The sequence below is a fragment of the Maniola hyperantus genome, chromosome 20, assembly GCF_902806685.2.
Source record: "Maniola hyperantus chromosome 20, iAphHyp1.2, whole genome shotgun sequence".
Classification (NCBI taxonomy): domain Eukaryota; kingdom Metazoa; phylum Arthropoda; class Insecta; order Lepidoptera; family Nymphalidae; genus Maniola; species Maniola hyperantus.
Genome location: NC_048555.1, coordinates 410,293 through 432,643, shown reverse-complemented (window position 1 = coordinate 432,643; position 22,351 = coordinate 410,293). Strand labels below are relative to the sequence as shown.

Below are 22,351 nucleotides of genomic sequence, written 5' to 3'. Positions count from 1 at the left end.
ATTAATTCAGCATTTACGCTGGTTCATAAATCCACTTCATTAATGCGATTGCGATACTACCTATACAATACTACCGTTGAATCACTATTGGATTCATATCCGGAGACCGTGATGGCCACTCCATCGCCGTTACACCAACATGACTTAGGTATCATCATCATCATTAACCGATAGACGTCCAGTGCTGGACATAGGTCTCTTGTAGGGACTTCCACACGCCACGGTCTTGCGTCGCCTGAATCCAGCGGCTCCCTGCGACCTGTCTGATGTCGTCCGTCCACCGTCCACCGAGTTTAAATGTGCGTGGAAAAAAGTAATACTATTGAAGTTTCTTTTATTAGTTTAGTCGTAATGAAATTAACTTGAATGATGTAAACAATCAGATTTCCAAGTAAACTGTTTTAACACGGAGTTAGCGAGTGAAACTAATAACTCGTGAACGGTTAGATGTTGGTCCGCAAACCTTGCAGCGTGCAGTTGCTAAGCGCGGCCGGCCTTCATTTGCGGTTACGTTACGATGTACTAAATGATGATTATATTTCCTACTACATGATGCTTAAAGACCAAAGTCTTCGAACAGCGCGCGTTGCCAGTGATGACTTATGAATCCGAGACATGGTCGCTATCTATGGGCCGCATAAGAAAGCTCAGAGTCACTCAGCGGGCGATGGAGAAATGTGCGGAGTTTTTCTACGTGATCAAATCAGAAATGAGGAGATCCGTAGGAGAACCAGAGACATAGCTCAGCTGGTTGCGAAGCTGAAGTGGCAATGGGCAGGGCACATAGTTTGAAAATCCGATAAACGTTCCCAAGGTGCTAGGATGGCGACCTCGAACTGGAAAGCGCAGCGTAGGGAGAGAGCATCAAACAGACCGGGGCGGATTAGCTTGTTTCATATACCTAATCAACACTACATTTTTTAAGTAAATAGGTGGATTGACCTTTCAGTAAGTGAAAAGGTGATTATCTACGTGCCAGAATTTACCAATTTGTAAATCAATGAGTTCATTGCAATAATATAGGCTAGTACGTAGGTAGTACATTGATCTACTTGAATGCTAGGTATTGTTAGAAATATCACTGATAAGATTTAGAATTTGATAACAAAAGGCTAATGTAATAAAAATATTATTCATGTTTTACGTGTCTTACATTGTTTGATTTAAAGATTAACTCCATGTTTTCTCATAATAATTTTGAAAACTCTAATCTTTTTTTTTTCTATCTATTCATAGAAAGCTTGAAAAAAATAAATCTGAGATGTTGAACTGATTATAAAAGTGATATAACGTACTTACAAATAGTAGTATTTTGAATTTTGGTTCCTTCAAGAGTTACATAGAACCACTAGATTTCGTCCGCGTGGACTACTCAAATGTCAAACCCCTATTTCACATCCTTAAGGGTCGAATTTTCAAAAATCCTTTCTTAGCGGATGTCTACATCATAATAGCTATCTGCATTCTGCATGCCAAATTTTAGCCCAATCCGTCCAATAGTTTGTGCTGTGCGTTGATAGATCAGTCAGTCAGTCAGTCAGCTTTTCCTTTTATATATAGATTAAAGGTGCAACTCCAAAAAAAGCATGCATTGAAGTCATTAAAATTAAAAACCAGGTTGATGAAAAAAAAACATTACAAAATAATTCAATGACTAGCATCTATATATTTCTTACAACGCAAATGTTGAAAACGTTTGACTTTTAAATATCTTTTAAAGTAAGCGAATTATTAGTGTTTCAGCCTTAAGTCTGTAATCTGTATCACAAAACGCTCAAATTATGTACCTATATAATTCTAAAAGTAACTTCGTAGACAGCGGTGGAAAATAATTTGAAATTCATATTGTTAGTGCTGTGCATTAATTTAAATTGTAGGTATTGTTTAAAAAGTGAAAGCACTCTTGGCTTTTCATAATAGTCAAGTAGGTACTAAGAATAAGTAGATAGAAACTAGACTTATTTATAATCATGAGTACCCAAGTACCCAGAGCTACCAACCTATTGATAAAAAGTGCAAAAAGTAATTTTTGAGTCCAAACAAAAGGACCAAACTAAAAATCTTGGTCCTACCTAGCATTCTTTTTTTGAAACTTCAGTGTTTGAAAATAGCAAAACTGTAGCTCCCAACAAAGTAACAATGATACAACATTCCAAAAATCTTACACAAATCGAAAAGAAAAAATAAACTAGAAACTCTACAATAAATACAAAAATATAACAAACAAAAATGAAATGTGTACACTGACGAGCTGTAAATGCTGTAATACAGAAAGAAACTTTTATTATTATATCAATAAAAAAGAACAACTGAGCAAAGTAGGAAATGACCAAAGAAAGGTCGAACGAACCTGACACAAGCAACGACGCCGGTGCGACCTAGTTCACTGAGAGCCTCGACGACTAAAGCGCGTAACTAAAACGATATATGTACCCCAAATTCTGTTATTTCTACCAAAAAACCGGTCATGTACGAGTCGGAGTCGCACACGGAGGGTTCTGCGTACCATCGTATTATGCGTAGCTACAAAATGACTTCTCACGCGCCATTTTAACTTTATGTGTCAATTGACGATTCTTGTCTTTATTTTAAAGGTGAACTCATTCAACTGTACTTTTGACATGATAGTTGACCCCTAAGGTTATTTTTTCAGTATGTTGACACTAAATAAAATAAAATAAACGGTCTTGACCGACACGACAGACGGACATCGAAGTGACCCTATAGGGTTCATTTTTTAGGGTTCCGTACCTTAAAAGGAAAAACGGAACCCTTATAGGATCACTTTGTTGTCTGTCTGTCTGTCTGTCGGTCTGTCAAGAAACCTACAGGGTACTTGCTTCCCGTTGACCTAGAATCATGAAATTTGGCAGGTAGGTAAATTTTATAGCTAATATTTGATGAAAAATCTGAAAACCGTGAATTTGTGGTTACATCACACAAAAAAAATTAAATTGTGGTCATGAACTAATAATAAGTATTTTCAATTTTTTAAGTAAGATAACTATATCAAGTGGGGTATCATATGAAAGGTCTTTACCTGTGCATCCTAAAACAGATTTATATTTATTTTTATGTATCATAGTTTTTGAATTATCCTGCAAAATGTCGAAAAAATACGACTGTAGTACGGAACCCTCATTGCGCGACCCTGACTCGCACTTGGCCGGTTTTTTTCTCTGGAGACACGGAACCCTAAAAAATGTTCGACACGATAAATTGATGCCACGGACAAACAAAACATGAATGCAAATTAATTAAATTTATGAACAATACAATTAATCAATTGGATTAATAGGAGGCGGTAACCCACGCTAAAGGTAACCAAACTGTACCAAGGTTTATTTCAGTAATTAGTAGCTTCTGTGGATACTTCGTATTTTTTTATTCAGATACAAGTTAGCCCTTGACTGCAATCTCATCTGGTGGTAAGTGAGTGGTGGTGGTCTCACCTGGGGAAAATAGATGCGGGCTAACCTAAAAAAACCGGCCAAGTGCGAGTCAGGCTCGCGCAACGAGGGTTCCGTAATTCAGTTTAGAATGCACAGGTGAAGCCCTTTCATATGATACCCCACTTGATATAGTTATCTTACTTCGAAAATTGAAAATAGGTACTAATTATTAGTTTATGACCACAATTTAATTTTTTTTGTGTGATGTAACCACAAATTCACGGATTCCAGATTTTTCCCCAAATGTCAGCTACCTGCCAAATTTCATGATTCTAGGTCAACGGGAAGTACCCTGTAGGTTTCTTGACGGACGGACGGACGGACGGACGGACGGACGGACGAACAGACAGACAGACAGACAGACAGACAGACAGACAGACAGACAGACAGACAACAAAGTGATCCTATAAGGGTTCCGTTTTTCCTTTTGAGGTACGGAACCCTAAAAAAACCTAAACGGACGAAGTCGTAGGCTAGTCTTGTTATAAGAACGTAATATACTACGAGTACCTACTTGACCCCAAAAAGGATTTCTGCACCTAGTGCAAACGATATGACGCAGAGTTGAACGTTACAAAGTCGAACTAACAAAGACGTTAGAAGGAATAAAGAAACTTATATACAAATTAGTAGTGAAGGGCAATCAGCTTATGAATTACGTGGTACTAGTTAACTACTACTAGCTTATGCTCGCGACTTCGTCCGGGCGGGCTATACAAATTCCAACCCCTATTTCACCCCCTTAGCGGATGTTTACGTCCTAATAGCCATCTGCATGCCAAATTTCAGTCCGATCCGTTCAGCAGTTTGAGCTGTGCGTTGATAGATCAGTCAGTCAGTCAGTCAGGCAGTCACCTTTTCTTTTTATATTATTTAAATTACGTAATAGATGTACAAACTACGAAGTTACTTTTCGTCCTTCACTCAACCAATATTGGACAAAGACAAAGACTTTGGACGACTAACTTCCGTGTCATAACATTCACAATGCAAACACTATCGACGTAATAACTACGTCTACAAATTGCTTTGACTGCGAGAGATTTGCATGGGAATTTAATTTCTATTACCGGTGAATAGCAGAGATTATCCAATGACGGGAAATCTAATTCGTGCAACGCTTGAAGTCTGTACAGTCTACAGTCATGACCAACTTCCTTGGCCAATTTTCGGTCCGACCTAGTTAGATAACAATAAATATGTAATCAGTTCCATAGCAAGTGGCGTCGAATTAAAATCTTAAATAAACAACAGTTCAAGAAGAACTTCTCAATTTCTATTGCTGTTGAATGAAATTATAAATTTTGAGAAAAGACTCACCATATTTGCTCAATGTGTCAACAGCTGTCATATCAAAGTACGGTTTACTCTTAGATTAAGGGTGGAGTTCGCCGACTTTTAAAACTATTATATAAATTATTATATATACTATACTATAAATAATCTTATAATCGGCCGTTTTAATGTTTTTTCACTGAGTAAAACGTAGTAAACCGTACTTTTATATGACAGCTGTTGACACATTGAGCAAATATGGTGAATCTTTTCTCAAAATTTATAATTTTGGGGTCTCTATAAACAAAGCCCGCAGACCGCCAAATTAAGCTATTGCTAAACAGGCTGGAACAAAAATTGGATAAGGAAGTTGCTCCCGTCTGTAGAGACTTTTAAAATGAAACAGACTTTCAAGGGAATTCAATCTCTATTACCGATGAATAGCAGAGATAATCCAAAAGCTTGAAACGTAACGCGTGCAACACTACCACAAGGCCGCTAGCACAAAACTCAGGCCAAAACAAAATAGACTTTAAACGTTTGAAGTAAGGTACAAAAGGTATAATTGAGGGGATCGGTAACGGAGGGGAGAACACGTGGCGACCCAACGTAAGCGAGCTTGACCTAGATACTAGATGCACCATTTTGGTCCCATTTCGTAAGCGAGGCCCTACGTCGCCGACTTCTTTGTGTGAAAACCTTTGATACCTTCACTCTCTGACTTGTTTGGTGACGTTTTAAGATTGTTGAGCTTTGTTCTATTAAAATATAGATATCAGTGCTGATAACCTAAACTCCTAGAACAATAGAATTCAACTACATAATACCAAAGCAAGGCAAACACTATTGTTTGTGAATTGTATTGTTGTTTAGGTTTTTAAAAATCCTGTGGGAACTCTTCAATTTTAAGCCTATGTCCTTCCCCGGGATGCAAGCTATCTCTGTACCAAATTTCGTCCAAATCGGTTGAACCGTTGAGCCGTGAAAAGCTAGCAGACAGACAGACAGACAGATAGACACTTTATAATATTAGTATGGATTTCCAAAGAAGACAAGCTTTTCTAACTTTAGTTCCCTTTATTTAATTTGCTGCATCCACACGAAGATCGCAAACACAAAGGAGTAGATAAATGGAATCCGAACATACTGAAAACGAGCTCAGATTTGGAGTAGTGCCATGCGCACAACAATTTAATCCAGCCAATAATATTGCGTGCAAAAAGTTCACAACATACTTTAACCACTTCGAATATAAAGAACCAAACTAATACGCAGTAGAAAATAAATGTCTCATAAAGTTTTTGTGTCGCTCGGAACTACGTATGGAGTATCGACCATCGAACTGCGTTGAGAATAAATTATAACTATTTTAAAAAGGAAAAATAATTTATTGAAATACATATTATTTTTTGTGGCACACGGAACAACGCATAATATATTTGGAAAAAAACTGCGTATGTATATGTAATCCATACGTCCATGATACTTATAAATGCAAAAGTGTGTTTGTTTGTTGTTGCAATCACCACAAACGGAGCAACAATTGACGTGATATTTGCACAAGTTAGTATAGTTAAAGACCTGCTCCAGGAGTTCCCACGGGATGTTTAAATCTAAATCCGCGCGAACAAAGACGCTGGTATTAAACCTTGAGAGACAGAGATTCTTGCATCCTGATTCCTGGAGACGGAAACTGCCATACCCCAGGTGAGCCCGCATCCATCCTAGATTGTTTTATCACTTACCACCAGAAAAGATTGCAGTCAAGGGCTAACTTGTATCTGAATAAAAATATTTAAAAAAGACGGAGATAGGACACTTTTATGCAGGAAAATCGAGATTTCCCAAACGGTTTTTAAAATGCTAAATCCACGGAAATTCGCGAGCATCAATTAGTTAAACAGCTATAAAAAGTAACTCATCATTCATACAAAATGAGACATAATGAAAAAGACAAAAGAACAAAACCGAGTCGGTATAATACCGCTTCCTCGATCGTTACGAAGGGAGGCAATATTTATATGCGACTGAACACAATGGCGAACGGGAATTATCACAAGCCCCATATTTTCAAATGATTGTATGAGTGAAAGTCGCACGGCTTCAAAGAATCAAGGCAAAACACTGGGAACTTAAGTTTATTATAAAAGTAGAAACGGACTGGCTCACATTCGCGTCTTCGCCGGCGGAGACGAGGCCCCCGATTTCTAACGTCACCCAGACGTGGACTCACGCCACGGCCTCAGGGGCGTACGGACTAACCAGTAGTCTAACAACTCCACCCATCCCAACGTCATCCTAAGCCGTGGCCCTTAGGAGGACATTGCCCCCGACATCCAACATCCCCCCCCATCTTCATACATCATCATCATCATCAACCAATAGACGTCCACTGCTGGACATAGGTCTCTTGTAGGGACTTCCACACGCCACGGTCTTGCGCAGCCTGAATGCAGCGGCTCCGTGCGACTCGTCTGATGTCGTCCGTCCACCTAGTGGGGGGTCTTCCAACGCTGCGTCTTCCGGTGCGAGGTCGCCATTCCAGCACCTTGGGACCCCAACGTCTATCGGTTGTACGAACTATGTGCCCGGCCCATTTCCATTTCAGCTTTGCAACCCGTTGAGCTATGTCGGTTACTCTAGCTAGTTCTCCAACGGATCTCCTCATTTCTGATTTGATCACGTAGAAAAACTCCAAGCATAGCTCTCTCCATCGCCCGCTGAGTGACTCTGAGCTTTCTTATGAGGCAAAAGTACTTGTAAAAGTTTAAAAATTCACTTTGAATCGTTATAGAAATTTTATAGGAATATCTGGAACAAATAATACAATGAAGCCCACAGGAGCACGTTGATGGCACGCCCCCTGAGCTCGTTGTACAAGGACAAAGGAAATCTCATAAAGCTAAGACCATTCCACCAAACGGATTTACGAGCTACACAGAAAACGAGTCTACAGTATCCGGCAGAAAATAATGTACATCGCCTTTAGAATGACATTTCGGCTTTGTAGAGCGTTGTCTCTGTCACTTATACCTATGTGACGTTTTGCCGAGAGACAATGCTCTACGAAACCGCTATCTCTTTCTAAAGGTCGTGTACATTATTTTCTGCCGCAAACTGTACAATAAATCATTTTAGAATCATGTGGGCCGCTGAATGCAGTCCATTGCTTCCATGGAACATACATAATAAATATCACTAACATACTTATAAAACATATACAAACACTACAAATGAATTTTTTTTTAAAGTAAACATTTAGAATTCGAAAAACGTGTCCGATTTACGAATCGTGATAAAAAGAAAACCCCAAAACAACCCTAACAAACAAAAATATAATTAACGCAGAATGATATTAGATATTATGACAAAATGTTGTTAATCAAATGGGAACTAGAAACGAAAAACGCAATATGTCGGAGTAGTATATAATTCCATATGTGGGTTGCAGTGAAATTCAGTGAGCGTCGCCTGCGGGCCGCGTGACCCCATTAGTTCCCCCGGGACCCGGGACCCCGCACTGACGCCAAGGATAGGGGAGTAAGGTAAGCCTTGGAGCTTACTTACCTAGGTCAAATGGAAATATGCCATACAAAATAATTGCCTGAAAATTTCCATGTTATACACAAGATTGTAAAAATACAAAGCTAACAAAATAAGGAAGGTCTAAAACCAAATCTAAATAGTATAGTATATCATAGTCATAAAAATAGAATTTCCAGCGCTTTCTAAGTAATACTAAATGGGAGTAAATTATTTTAGTTTAATTATATCAACACGAGCCAAACTCGTGTCTGCACTCTGCAAATGTCAATATGCAGAGATGAATGATACAGTACGGAAACAATGTTCATAAGATAGATTGTACTATAGCAGTATATTGACAGTTCGTCCAATAATGAAAGTGTAGGTTACTACTATATAATTTTACGTACGTTACGTTACGTACGGTAAGTTTCCTTTTCATTTTTCTAACTGATTTATTTTATTTCATGCTTGACAGACTTCATTTAAGCGCAAGAAATATTCAAACCATCGCATTTTTTTTAATTACATTCAATTTTTGCGTGACAACTCCCTGTGTGAATGTGGTCTAGACGAAGGATCAGCCTCCCACATACTCTTTTCCTGTCCCAAACTCCCCTTTAAACTTTACGATATCCTCCCTCCTAAAATTCCCCGTCCTCTAAATGTTGAATGTGTCTTAATGTTAGTGTATAGTCCTTATATTAAGTATGTATGTAATTTTTTTAAAATTAACAAACTAAAGCTATAATTTGTGTATTTATGTTTCTCTGTTGTCCTTTCCGTGTGTGTGTCTGTCCCTGTGATTCCAGTTGTAATATTTTATGTAATAGTTATATTATGTCACTAACAATAAATTAACCCTTCTATTACAGTAAACAGTTTAAGATTTTAACTGCACATTTTTACCGGCCAATCTCCTCTGTGTCTCCTTCAAGCTACTTGAGACTGGCAAAGTGCATTGTGCTGACATGGCACTCGAAAAAGCCATATATTAAGAGAAGAAGAAGAAGTACATTCAATTTTTTCAATGAAGCTTTAAAACTCCGGAACTCCGGACTTCAAACGCTAAGTAAGCACCGAAACTCAATTCCGGAGCTGAAAAATAGTTTTTTTTTGTAGAGCCATTTATTTATTTTTAATAAAAATGACGAGCAAACGGGCAGGCGGGTCACCTGGTGTTAAGTGACTACCGCCGCCCATAAACATTTGCAGCATCAGAGGAGCCACCATTGCGTTGCCAGCCTTTCAGGAATTTGTTGGTCCGTCCCTTGAATAACCCCATGGTGTAATCTAATGGGAACACCGCCGCAGGGAGTTGATTCCACAGTTTGTATGTGCGTGGAAAAAGGATCTGGCTCAACGGACGGTCGAAGTGCTCCAGACACCCAGGTGGTGAGGGTGGAATATTTGTTTGCAAAGCGAATACAGCGAGCTTGCAAATGAAATACTTGAGGCGCAATCGATCTGTTCAGTCTGTGAAACGGCCGCTTGACGTCAATAAAGGAAGGACGTTAACAATGCAACTAACAGAGAACTTTTTTACTATTTATAAAGCGGGTTTGCTTTATTCAAAAATTCTTTTATTTTTTGGGTTAAGATTTTTTTTTAGATGATACCCGTGACTTCGTCCGAGTGGATGTAGATTTTTAAATATCCTATGGGAAATCTTTGAACTTCCGTGATAAAAAGTAATCTATGTTCGTCACCAGGATGCGAGCTAATCTCTGTACCTTCCTTTCCCAAATAATAATTATTTCAAAATGGCTGCCATGAAAATTTAAAAAATTAATTTTATTCGCAATATATCGTAAACTTTTACAAAATTATAGGACTTTTATATATTTTTTTCGCGTTTTTTTTTGTGGTATCATATCATCAGTACTGTCATATAATCATCAGTGATATCACCTGAAGCACTTTGTTGCTGTCTCTACTCTCTAGTACTACCAATATTACGTAGAGAAAGCGATATAGTTGGAAAGCTCTGAAATTATAGGTAGCGGTGAAACTATCCCCCGGCGATACATCAACATAGTCTATGTCTATCGACAATTTAAACTCGATGTTCGGAATAATCCCCAAAGAGAAATATTTCAAATGCATTTTGTTTAAGAATAGAAAATTCTAATACTGAGATAGTACCTTACTCTAATACTGAGAGGTTCTCTACGTGATGAAATCAGAAATAAGGAGATCTGTAAAACCGATAGATGTTAGGGTTCCAAGGTGCTAGAATGGCGACCTCGTACCGGAAAGCGCAGCGTTGGAAGACCCCCCACTAGATGGACAGATATTGACAGTTCGACGCCCAGACAACTCGACAAGACTATGTAAATACCTATCTATATTTGTTATGGAAATAAATATAATATATAAAAAATACTAACTGATGCCCGCGACTTCGTCCGCGTGGAATATTTTTTTTTTAAATAAAAAGTAGCCTATGTCACTCTCTAGGTCTTTATCTGTACCCATGAAAAAAAATTACGTCAATCACACTTTCGCATTTATAATAAGGGTACTGATGACATCCAATGATCCAACGAATCCCAGCGAGCCGCTGTTGGTTGAAAACGGCGCAAAATCGTGGCGTTTAGAAGTCCCTATAAGCGGCCGCTGCTGGATGAAAACGGCGCAAAATCGTGGCGTTTAGAAGTCCCTATAAGCGGCCGCTGCTGGATGAAAACGGCGCAAAATCGTGGCGTTTAGAAGTCCCTATAAGCGGCCGCTGCTGGATGAAAACGGCGCAAAATCGTGGCGTTTAGAAGTCCCTATAAGCGGCCGCTGCTGGATGAAAACGGCGCAAAATCGTGGCGTTTAGAAGTCCCTATAAGCGACCTATGTCCAGCAATGAACGTCTCTTTTTTAACGTTTACCAAGTTCTATTATAATCTGTAGAGCTACGTTTAGATGCGGAAGTGCTGAATCACGTTTGTACCTACGTCGATATAAAGCATATCGCTAATAGTAAACAACGGAGTAACGACTAATGTAGGCGTCACACGCAGCGCGCATGCTAAGTTTAGCTGACCACTTCCAATGATACGCGGCAACAGGTGGGTAATGGGTAATGGGTTACACGCAGAGGCGGATTAGTCGAGAGCGCCCTAGGCAAGCACAGCATAGGCGCCCCCTCTCGCAGCCATATTAAAAATTTTACTAACTAACTTCAAAAGAACGAGGAATTGTCTAATTGCATAGCTGGTAGTTGGTGAATATATTTCCTTCTTCTATCGTTGTCAGCTATCGTTTAAGATTCTACATTATAATATCCCTCCAATAACGCCAGGCCAGACAACAAAGGGCGCGAGTGCTGTGACCGCCTGTGAGGGAGCAGCAGTCGGGGTCTAGACTTGGGTGAATGCACTGCAATCGACGGCTCTAACGACGCGACGGCAAGCGACGGTGAGGGCACGACCCGGCGGGACGCCCAGCATCGATCTACACTCCAGAGCCTGCGACTAATCTAACTGGATTTCACCAGCGAACAATCGCTACACTGATCTAAATCCGCTAAAAACACATGACAGTTTGTTCCGGCGCTTTGTTTGCTTGTAGCGCGTTGGGCTTATGCTCAGGTGATAGAGGCGCCGGAATAACCAGCTCTTAGTTATAAAATGTGATGTGTGGCATAGTTTGCAAAATAAACGTCTTATATTTATTTCGTTCTTTTCTTTCTAAATATATAAAAGGAAAAGCTGACTGACTGACTGATCTATCAACGTACAGCTCAAACTACTGGAGGGATCGGGCTGAAATTCGGCACGCAGATAGCTATTATGACGTAGGCATCCGCTAAGAAAGGATTTTCGAAAATCCAACCCCTAAGGGGATGAAATTGAGGTTTAAATTTTGTGAAGTCCACGCGACGGACGAAGTCACGAGCATAAGCTAGTAATATATAAGACGAAGAGGTGACTGACTGATCTATCAACGCACAGCTCAAACTACTGGACGTATCGGGCTGAAATTCGGCACGCAGATAGCTATTATGACGTAGACATCTGCTAAGAAAGGATTTTTGAAAATTCAACCCCTAAGGGGGTAAAATAAGGGTTGAAATGTGTGTGTGTGAGTGTGTGTGTGTGTGTGTGTGTGTGTGTGTGTGTGTGTGTGTGTGTGTGTGTGTGTGTGTGTGTGTGTGTGTCAGTGTTTGAATGTTTTCTTTTACCCTTTCCCGTGTGAATTGGATCCCTTAAGGAGAGGCCCCGAACACCCACACGTCCCCGACCCGCACTATCCCGCACCGCTTTAAGACAAGGGTTCTGCGGGTATGCGGAGAGTCCCCACCCCGATTGCCATGTTGACCTGTCGCGTACTATACCTATGATCAATATAATAATCAATACTAGTTAGTAGAAAGTGTTTCTGTCCGCTAGCTTTTCACGGCCTATCCGTTAAAACGATTTGGTCACGGGTACAGAGATAGCTTACATCCTAGGAATGGGCATAAGCTTTTCCCCAAAATCAAAAAGTTCTCACACATCTAAATATTATATGAAACAAAAAGGTGACTGACTGATCTAACAACGCACAGCTCAAACTACTGGACGGATCGGGCTGAAATTTGGCATGTAGATAGTGATTTTTGAAAATGCAACCCCTAAGGGTAAAATAAAATAGGGGTTCGAAATTTGTGTAGTCCAAGCGGACGATGTCGCGGGCATAAGCTAGTTTTTTGATAAACCTTAATCTACTTGGACATAGTCTAGTTGCAGACATCAGCTATGTGCATTGGCTACTCTTTATCATGGAAAATCAAAGAGTTCCTACCAAATATTTAAAACTACATAAATTTCAAACCACTATTTCACCCTCTTAGGGGTTGAATTTTCAAAAATCCTTTCTTAGCGAATGCCTACGTCATAATAGCTATCTGCACGCCAAATTTCAGCCCGATCCGTCCAGTAGTGTTAGCTATGTGTTGATAGATCAGTCAGTCACTAAGACTACTAAGTTGTAGCAAAACTGTGAACCAGAAGTCAGTCAGAGATTGTCCAGTTACTAGTTTTATCCAGTCTTAGTCACTGTTTATAAACATGAATCTACAAATTCATTATTCATAATGAGATATTGATAACATGAGTAATTTAGTAACTATGCAAGCAATAAGCTGCAAAGTGCAGTTACTGCATTAATTTTGCTGTGTCATGTCAGAATCCAACTTGGTAGGACAGCATTCAGGAAGCTTTGAGATGTCTTCTTGTCCAAAATTCCTCAGTGCTTTAAGACCAAGGTAACAAACCATCAGATGATTTTATTTGCTGATGACAGCACAGTGATATTTATAGGTGACAATTTAAATACTTTTGAAGATGATATTAATAATACAATAGAAAATATTATAAACTGGCTAACATGTAACAATTTAATCATAAATCTGGACAAAACTAAAATAATGACTTTTGTAAATAGACGTAATAAAATATCATTGGACATCAATTATTTAGGTAAAAAAATATCAGAAATAACACACACAAAATTTTTAGGGTTACATATCGACGACGGTTTAAATTGGAAAATCCATATTGATAATTTGTGTATGAAGTTAAATAGGTTTTCTTTTGCACTACACATGCTCTCTAAAGTTGTAAACCAGACAGCAGTGTTAATAGCTTTCAATGCATACGTAACAGCAAATATTCGATACGGTATCATATTTTGGGGAAACTCGACTGACAAAGATAGGGTTTTTAAAAGTCAAAAGAAGTGTATAAGAGCCATATGTCATTTGAGCTCCACAGATTCGTGTAAACCATATTTTGATAAATTTAAGTTACTTACATGTCCAAGTTTATACATTTATGAAGTACTTGTATTCATTAAAACAAATGTTAAATTGTTTAAATATTCTGAGAATGAGCGTAGACAGAATAAACTGTGTCCTATGCAACATACAACCGCACTTTTTGGTAATAGTATCTTTAATATGGCACCTCAGTTGTACAATAAACTACCAGCATCATTGGCTGACCGAAAGCTAAACATTAAAACTTTTAAATATAAAATTAAAGAATTTTTACTACATAAAAGATACTATTCCATTAAAGAGTATTTAACAGACACAAATTTATAATAAGTTGTAGCATTTTTTATTTATTTTATTAGCAGTCTTTAAATTGTATTGTATTATATTGTTAAATCTAGTAGGTATGTATAAAATATAATTATTAACTGTATTAAATAATAGTAATAATAGATAATTCAATTGTAATTTAAGTCAGTAAGTTGGTTTTAGTTTTTAGGAGTTAGTTTTATTTTTTTGCATGCCATAATATGGCTATTTGTGGTGAAACTATAATAAGTGTAACATCTGTATATACATACATACCCTGTCATATAAAAATATTTTTCACCCCCAATGCGCAGGTGAAAAATTAAAAAAAATTACAAAAATAAAGAAATTTATTTATATGGTGAGGTAAGGTGGAGAATACTTACCTTTTTCCTTCCAGCGGGCAAATAAGGGGTAGGAGAAGGATGGCCCTCCCCTACAGTATAAGATAAGATTCGGGCGCCAGCCAGCCGGAGGAACGACGCACGGATAGCCGAGCAGAGGCCTGAACCTTTAATCTCAAGGCAGGGATTTCGGGCCTACTCCGTCGTGGACTCTCTCACGAGACGACAAATGTCAGATAAATATGTTGGAGGATCAAAACAATGAAAAATTGTAAAAGTTTTTGAATTATAATATAATTTTCTATTTAAAATAAATTACTATGAATAGCGTCCCTACGTTCCTTGCCTTATCTTAATTCTACGAAATATAGGTACCCTTTACATTATTAAATATTAGACCTAGGGTTATGAAAAATTTGTACTAAAATTAATAAAATATATCGTTCGCCACGCACCGGAGGATATTTTAAAGAGTTCACTGATTAAGATTTATAAACCGACGCACCAGATGCTCGGATGCAGGCCGATTTGTGTGAAGGGACATTTCAACACCATGTTCTAATCAGGTTCCACAAACACATATTTTTGAAGCAAATCACCTCATAGTGCGATAAATAGGGAAACACAAGGGGAACACATGGGGAACACATGGGGAACAGCTGCAACAAGAAAATTCTAGTTAGTATATAATTTTCTTGTTGAAAATTGTATGGCGCAATGAGGTTATACAATTTGGATACTTACCGCATTAGCGCTGTTATTTCATAATATCCATATTAAGGTGAAGCCTTCAAGGCCGAAATTACTGCTTTCTAGGCATTTCGCCACAAAACGTCTCATATTTCATAAAAATCCGGAGAGAGCCGAATATCACGTACGAATTTTGGAAGAAAAGTGACAAGTCATTAGTCATGTCAAATGTCTTCCATCAATTACTATAAATTTCGTTTAAAAAAAAAACAACTGTCAAAACACTGATCTATGGTCTCCTTGAAGATAATAATGGGTAGAGGTTATGTTACCGATGTAAACAAATGCCTGTCAGTGTCAAAATTCTATTGCAAAATAAAAAGGAAAACAATTATAATAAAGGTGTAACGAGACCGTCTAGGTACACGTTACAATTTCCCCTTTCTAGAGAAAAAGAAAAAAAAAAAATTTTTTTTTTCTTTACCCTTAACAATCCTGTAAGGCAAAAACGAAGGGAACTACCAAACAAAAGAAGAATTAAATATCTAAATTCATTCAAGCCAAAACGACCAAATAATCTTTAATAAATACGGATTGAGAAGCAATCCTTCAAAGCAAAAAAAATTATCTTAAACTAAAATTGCATAGTATTGGCATTCAACTGACCAGACACGTAGCACCAACGCTGTGAAATGGTAAGCCAAACTAGCGAAGAAGAGAAGAAAACTTTCTAAAGAGTGTGTGATTAGAATTGGCATTCTACTGACCAGATCACTAAGCACTAACGCCGTGAAATGATAAACCAATCTAACACAACACTTAGCCTAAACAAAAAGAGTCTAGAGTTAGTCTGCACCCGTTCAACCCGCTGAGGCACCCTCGCCGCGCATTGACGAACTAACCTAGCTAAAGGGTTTTCGGAATGGTCTGCAACTGGACAAAGCACTGGGCACCCTCGCCGCGCAGTGTCGAACCACCCAAAATGATGCACTACAAAAGAGCGACATCCAAAACACCGTCCTGCCTAAGCAAGGACATAGCATACATGTCCACATGTGTGAGACAAGGCTGAATATGAGTACTAAAGACCCATCCAAAAGAAAATATTTACATCCACTTGCCCGTTAAACAGACACAAGCAGGAGGATAGCATGGAGCATGTGCCAACCATGATCCCACAAAAGAGCTGTACATATGTACAAAACTACTTGACTGATTAAAACAGAAACAAGCAGGAGGATAATACGGGGCATGTGCTAAACCGTAATCCCACATAAAAACAACTGTACATATTTACAACAAAATAAGGTAATACGGTGCAAACAAAGACAACCGCAACCAAAAATAAGTATAGGATTGACAAAGGAGCCAAAAATCCTATACAAAATGAGCCCTTATAAAAGAACTACAAAGATAAAAATGTACAATATATACACATAAGGTAGTGCGGGGCAACTGCATAGCCGCAAGCTACAAAAGGATAGGATTGACAAAATAGCCAAAAATCCTATAAAATCAGTAGGACTGACAAGGAGTGTCAAAGAATCCTACTCAAAATGATTAGTCCTTATTGTGTTAGCTTCTGTTTAGTCCTTTTCAAAATAAAATTAATTTTAAGTTTTAATTTTGTCAAATTTTAAGAATATCTTTTATATGGTATCTACCTGTACTATTCTTTGCCAAATCTTTCAATATATAAACAGTATCTGAAATTCTCTTTATTATTTTACATTTAACAAATCTAGGAGCTAATTTAGCTGAAAAGAACGAAGCAGCATTGGATTGCACAAAGTTGCGCCTCCAAACTATGTCTCCAACACAATAAGAAATGACTTTTCTTCCCACATTGTAGTATTTGGCATTACGTCTATATGATTTAGCCAAATTACTAACAGTTTTATCAAAAATATTACTCAAAGTAAGAAGTGCGTCCGAATAATCAGAACGACTACCAATAACTAACTCTGAAGGATCAGAGATAGAATTAAATTTATGTAGGGACCCATCGAGGAAAACTTCCCTACCAAACATAAGAAAATTAGGTGTGTATCCGGTAACTAGATTAATAGTGCCATTAATAGCTGCCTGTATATGGGGCAAATATTTAGACCAGGTTCTATGATCGTTCTCAACATAGCATGCTATACAAGTTTCAATAGTCTTATTAAAGCGTTCAACTGGGTTATTCTGAGGGGTATACAAAGTGTTATAAAATAATTTTGGAATGTTATATTCTTTAGCAAAGTGTTTAAAAGCTCTAGAGGTCATCTGAACTCCATTGTCAAGTATGCAAATCTTCGGAACGCCAAATTTCAAGAAAATTTCCTTTTGTAATAAGTTAATTATTGTTCCAGTAGTTGCTTTACGCATGGGTAAGATCCAACAAAATTTAGAAAAAACATCTACCACGGTAAGTATGTAAACATAACCTGTATAAGATCTCGGCAATGGACCTACAATATCAAGAGACAACATAGTCATGGGACGATCGACCAATTTAGGGTTAGACATGAAACCTAAAGGAGCTGAAGTTGAATGTTTATATGCTTTACACTTATCACATCTATTTATATAATCTTTGACATCTTTGAACATTCTAGGCCAAAAGTAATGCATTCGCAATTTTTCTATGGTTTTATGAATACCAAAATGAACCGAATTTAAATCATCATGATTATTTCTAATAGTTTCTAAAATATTTTCTCTAGGTATTACTATTTTCCAAGCTAAATTTTGATTTAAAATAGATTTAGGCTTAACATATTTATACAAGGTATCATTTTCTACTTTATAAGTTTTAAATTTTGAAGGATGTTTCTGGCATTCTACAAAAATTTTAGACTACCATGGATCATGGATATCCTCTGGACATGATACAATTTCAGCAATTTCTATACGAGATAAAGCATCAGGGACTGTATGACTACTACCTTTTTTGTGAATAATATTAAATTTATACTGTGACAAACGAGTGGACCATCTAGCTAACCTACCAGAGGGGTTAGTTAAATTCATCAACCATTTTAAACTGGCATGATCAGTGACTACTGTAAATTCCGTACCTTCCACGTAGGGTCGAAAATGTTCAATTGATAACAAAACAGCTAAAAGTTCTCTCTCAGTGACGCTATAATTCTGTTCAGCTTTAGATAATAATTTAGAAAAGTAGGCAATAGGATGTTGTTGACATGAGTCATCATCTTGCATCAGAACGTTAATTAATTTAGTTAAGGGTAAAAAGTTCGAAATAAATCATCTGTAATAATAAAATCTATGTGACAAAACAGTTTGTTATCAAAATCTGTCCAAATAACCGATCAGAAAGTCTTGTAATTCGACGGTGCATTTATCACATCAAATGACATCCTAACGAATCCAAACAACCACGACCTAGGACTACAAACATGGTCTAGTCAATGAAATTCAAAAAAAAAAGTAAAATAAGTAGGTAAGTATAAAATTTAGAAAGGAAGAAATCATTTTCTTGTAAATGAACAATGAAATTCTCCGTTTTTAAATTTGGATAAAATGTCAAAATAATATAAAAGTCAAAACCAAGGATGATGTCAATAAAATATTAAAGTTGTTATTTGTCGCTGTGCACCTTACATTTTCCAAGAAAATTGGCCACGACGACTCCTATATAGTATTAAGGTTAAATTTCCTAAGAGGAAATATACCTATTTAGGTAGTTGGCATTAAGGGCAATATGATTAAGAACTCTAAAAGACAAAGACTTACCAAGAAAATATGTTAAGTTAAATTTTGAAGATTGAAATGCTTGTTTACATAATAATTACTTACAATTTGTGATGAACTATACTCCGTTCCAGACATACTAATAGAATCTTGACCGAACATGGTAATGTTTACAAAATCTATAGATATACAAAGCTTTATCATTAAATTTCACTCGCAATAGATAATAAGTAATACACAATATACCTCAAAATAAGCTACGCTTGATTAACATGAAAGAACACTTAAATTAGCTATGCTAGGACAAACATCTTAGTATCTAGGCATACAATAAATAGGTTACACGGTTACAATACACCTTAAAATATTACAAAACACTAAGTAAGACAAGAACGACGGCAATTAAAATATTGATCCACCAAACCATGAGAATCAACACGACTAGGATCCCAAAAAAGAATCAGGTCTCTGTTCCAGGGCGACAAATGTCATATAAAAATATTTTAGTGGATCAAATCAAAAAAAGGATTTGAATTATTTTCTATTTATTTTATATTTAAAATAAATTACTATGAATAGCGTCCCTACGTTCCTTGCCTTATCTTAATTCTACGAAATATAGGTACCCTTTACATTATTAAATATTAGACCTAGGGTTATGAAAAATTTGTACTAAAATTAATAAAATATATCGTTCGCCACGCACCGGAGGATATTTTAAAGAGTTCACTGATTAAGATTTATAAACCGACGCACCAGATGCTCGGATGCAGGCCGATTTGTGTGAAGGGACATTTCAACACCATGTTCTAATCAGGTTCCACAAACACATATTTTTGAAGCAAATCACCTCATAGTGCGATAAATAGGGAAACACAAGGGGAACACATGGGGAACACATGGGGAACAGCTGCAACAAGAAAATTCTAGTTAGTATATAATTTTCTTGTTGAAAATTGTATGGCGCAATGAGGTTATACAATTTGGATACTTACCGCATTAGCGCTGTTATTTCATAATATCCATATTAAGGTGAAGCCTTCAAGGCCGAAATTACTGCTTTCTAGGCATTTCGCCACAAAACGTCTCATATTTCATAAAAATCCGGAGAGAGCCGAATATCACGTACGAATTTTGGAAGAAAAGTGACAAGTCATTAGTCATGTCAAATGTCTTCCATCAATTACTATAAATTTCGTTTAAAAAAAAAACAACTGTCAAAACACTGATCTATGGTCTCCTTGAAGATAATAATGGGTAGAGGTTATGTTACCGATGTAAACAAATGCCTGTCAGTGTCAAAATTCTATTGCAAAATAAAAAGGAAAACAATTATAATAAAGGTGTAACGAGACCGTCTAGGTACACGTTACAACCCACATGTGCAATAAAGAATATTTGATTTGATTTGATTTGATTTGATTAAAAAAGCTCAGAGTCACTCAGCGGGCGATGAAGAGAGCTACGCTTGAAGTTTCTCTACGTGATCAAATCAGAGAGGAGATCCGTAGGAGAACTAGAGTAACACAAGGTGCTAGAGTGGCAACCTCGCACTGGAAGGCGCAGCGTTGGAAAACCTTCCAATAGGTGGACAGACGACATCAGACGACTCAATGGGAGCCGCTGGACTTAGGCGGCGCAAGACCGTAGTTGGTGGAAGTCTCTACGAGAGACCTATGTCCAGCAGTGGGTGTCTGTCGGTTGATGATGATGATGATTATGATGATGTCAGTGTCTGTGGCAAGTGGATGATTTGAAAAATTAAGATTTCTAGCAATAATTAGGAATAGTTTTCTTTTAAAACATAATAAATATATTTGGATTGATAACATCAAAGTTATCAATCAGTACTAATATTATAAATGTGAAGTGTGTCTATCATTTGTCTGCTTATTTTTCACAGGCCATCCATTACACTGATTTTAACAACATATGTCCTTCCATGTGATGTAAGTTAACTCTCTGTACCATAAGTTACTTTTGGTCCCAGTGGATTTAACAACCCCCCCAAGGGTTTAAAAAAAAAATTGTCTATTTGGTACCATACGGGAACTGGACATGGGCTACTTTTTATCCTGGAAAATCAAGTTCCCATGGGATTTTTAAAAACCTATGTTTATGCAGACCAAGTCATGGGCACCATCTAGTGATTTAATAATTAAAATCTTTTTATAACTAGTTGTGTACTACTATGAACAAGATTTTTTACAAATGTAAACCATTTTAACATAGAAAAGATTAATTATGGCAGAAGATACTAATTAGTAACTCATTGAATAAAATATGATTTGATTAAGAATCTTACCTACACATAATATCATCTAGGTCATCTTTAAAAGATAGTTTTAGTGCCTTTGCAGTTTACACCTTAGCACTAAATTTCATTTGTTCTTGTTGCTCACATTTGGTTGTAATAAAGTTGCAATAAAGTTTTTTATTTTACCCACCTAAGAGATATGGAGTATTATGTAAGGGATGTAGTTGAACTGTTTGCCAACTATACGCTTGTTATTTATCTATAATTTCCTATCATAGATTTTTGTCTGCCATTCAAGTAGAGGAGAGACCTTGGTAAATATCGAACTGTTTTATTCAATTATCGTCACAATAATCGAGATAGCGCGGAAAAGATAACGCGTAAGGTGATTTCAAACAGTTTTCGAAACGAATAAACAAAGTCGTCATTTATGTTCGCGTACAGTAACAAAATATACGATCAGCTGATTTCTTTGTTTGACTCGACGTGAGCAATTTCGAGCGTTGCTTTGCTACAAAATGCTGACACGTCAAACTGTCTATGAACCTTATCATCAACCTTAACAAACGTGGATGCATTTCAGCCACTTTGAAGAGGATTATTAAAGAGTTTTGCGAATAACTAACCCATAAACAAACCTTGAAACTTACCTTTGTAGTGCACTCGTAAATTATTTTGCGATAGCCCGATGTAGCTGAATTTGTCCTTTGTACTCCAAGATCGCGGCAGTGGTGTTTCATCTTCGTTCACATTAGGATAAAGTAATTTTAAACGATCTACAGTATCACTTGGCACTTGATTTTGGGAATCCATCGTCCCCCGTCCACTACCCATCGCAGCCATTTCTAATTTCCGTATTTCATGATTGTCAGTGACGTCACATCCACTTCTGTCTTCTACACAGACTGTGCAAAATAAATTCTTCTAAACCCATAAACAATGTACACTGACGAAGCCAATCGTCAAATATTGGCCGAACATTAAGCAAACATTGGCTGAATTTGGCACAATATTGCATTCAAATTGTACCAATTTGGATGGCGTTCCTTTA

General features: G+C 37.3%; 1 protein-coding gene across 3 annotated transcripts in view; it reads right to left on the bottom strand.

The window, feature by feature from the left end:
• The window catches only part of RanBPM (Ran-binding protein M), a 52,672-nt gene extending 30,483 nt beyond the window's left edge, over nucleotides 1-22,189 (bottom strand). For all 3 annotated transcript variants that reach the window (XM_034979158.2, XM_034979160.2, XM_034979159.2), the window contains exon 1: nucleotides 21,951-22,189. In XM_034979158.2, the coding sequence (XP_034835049.1) occupies nucleotides 21,951-22,143 (193 nt within the window). In that variant the 5' untranslated portion in view covers nucleotides 22,144-22,189. The remainder of the gene's footprint in view (nucleotides 1-21,950) is intronic.
• Nucleotides 22,190-22,351: the final 162 nt, after the last annotated feature.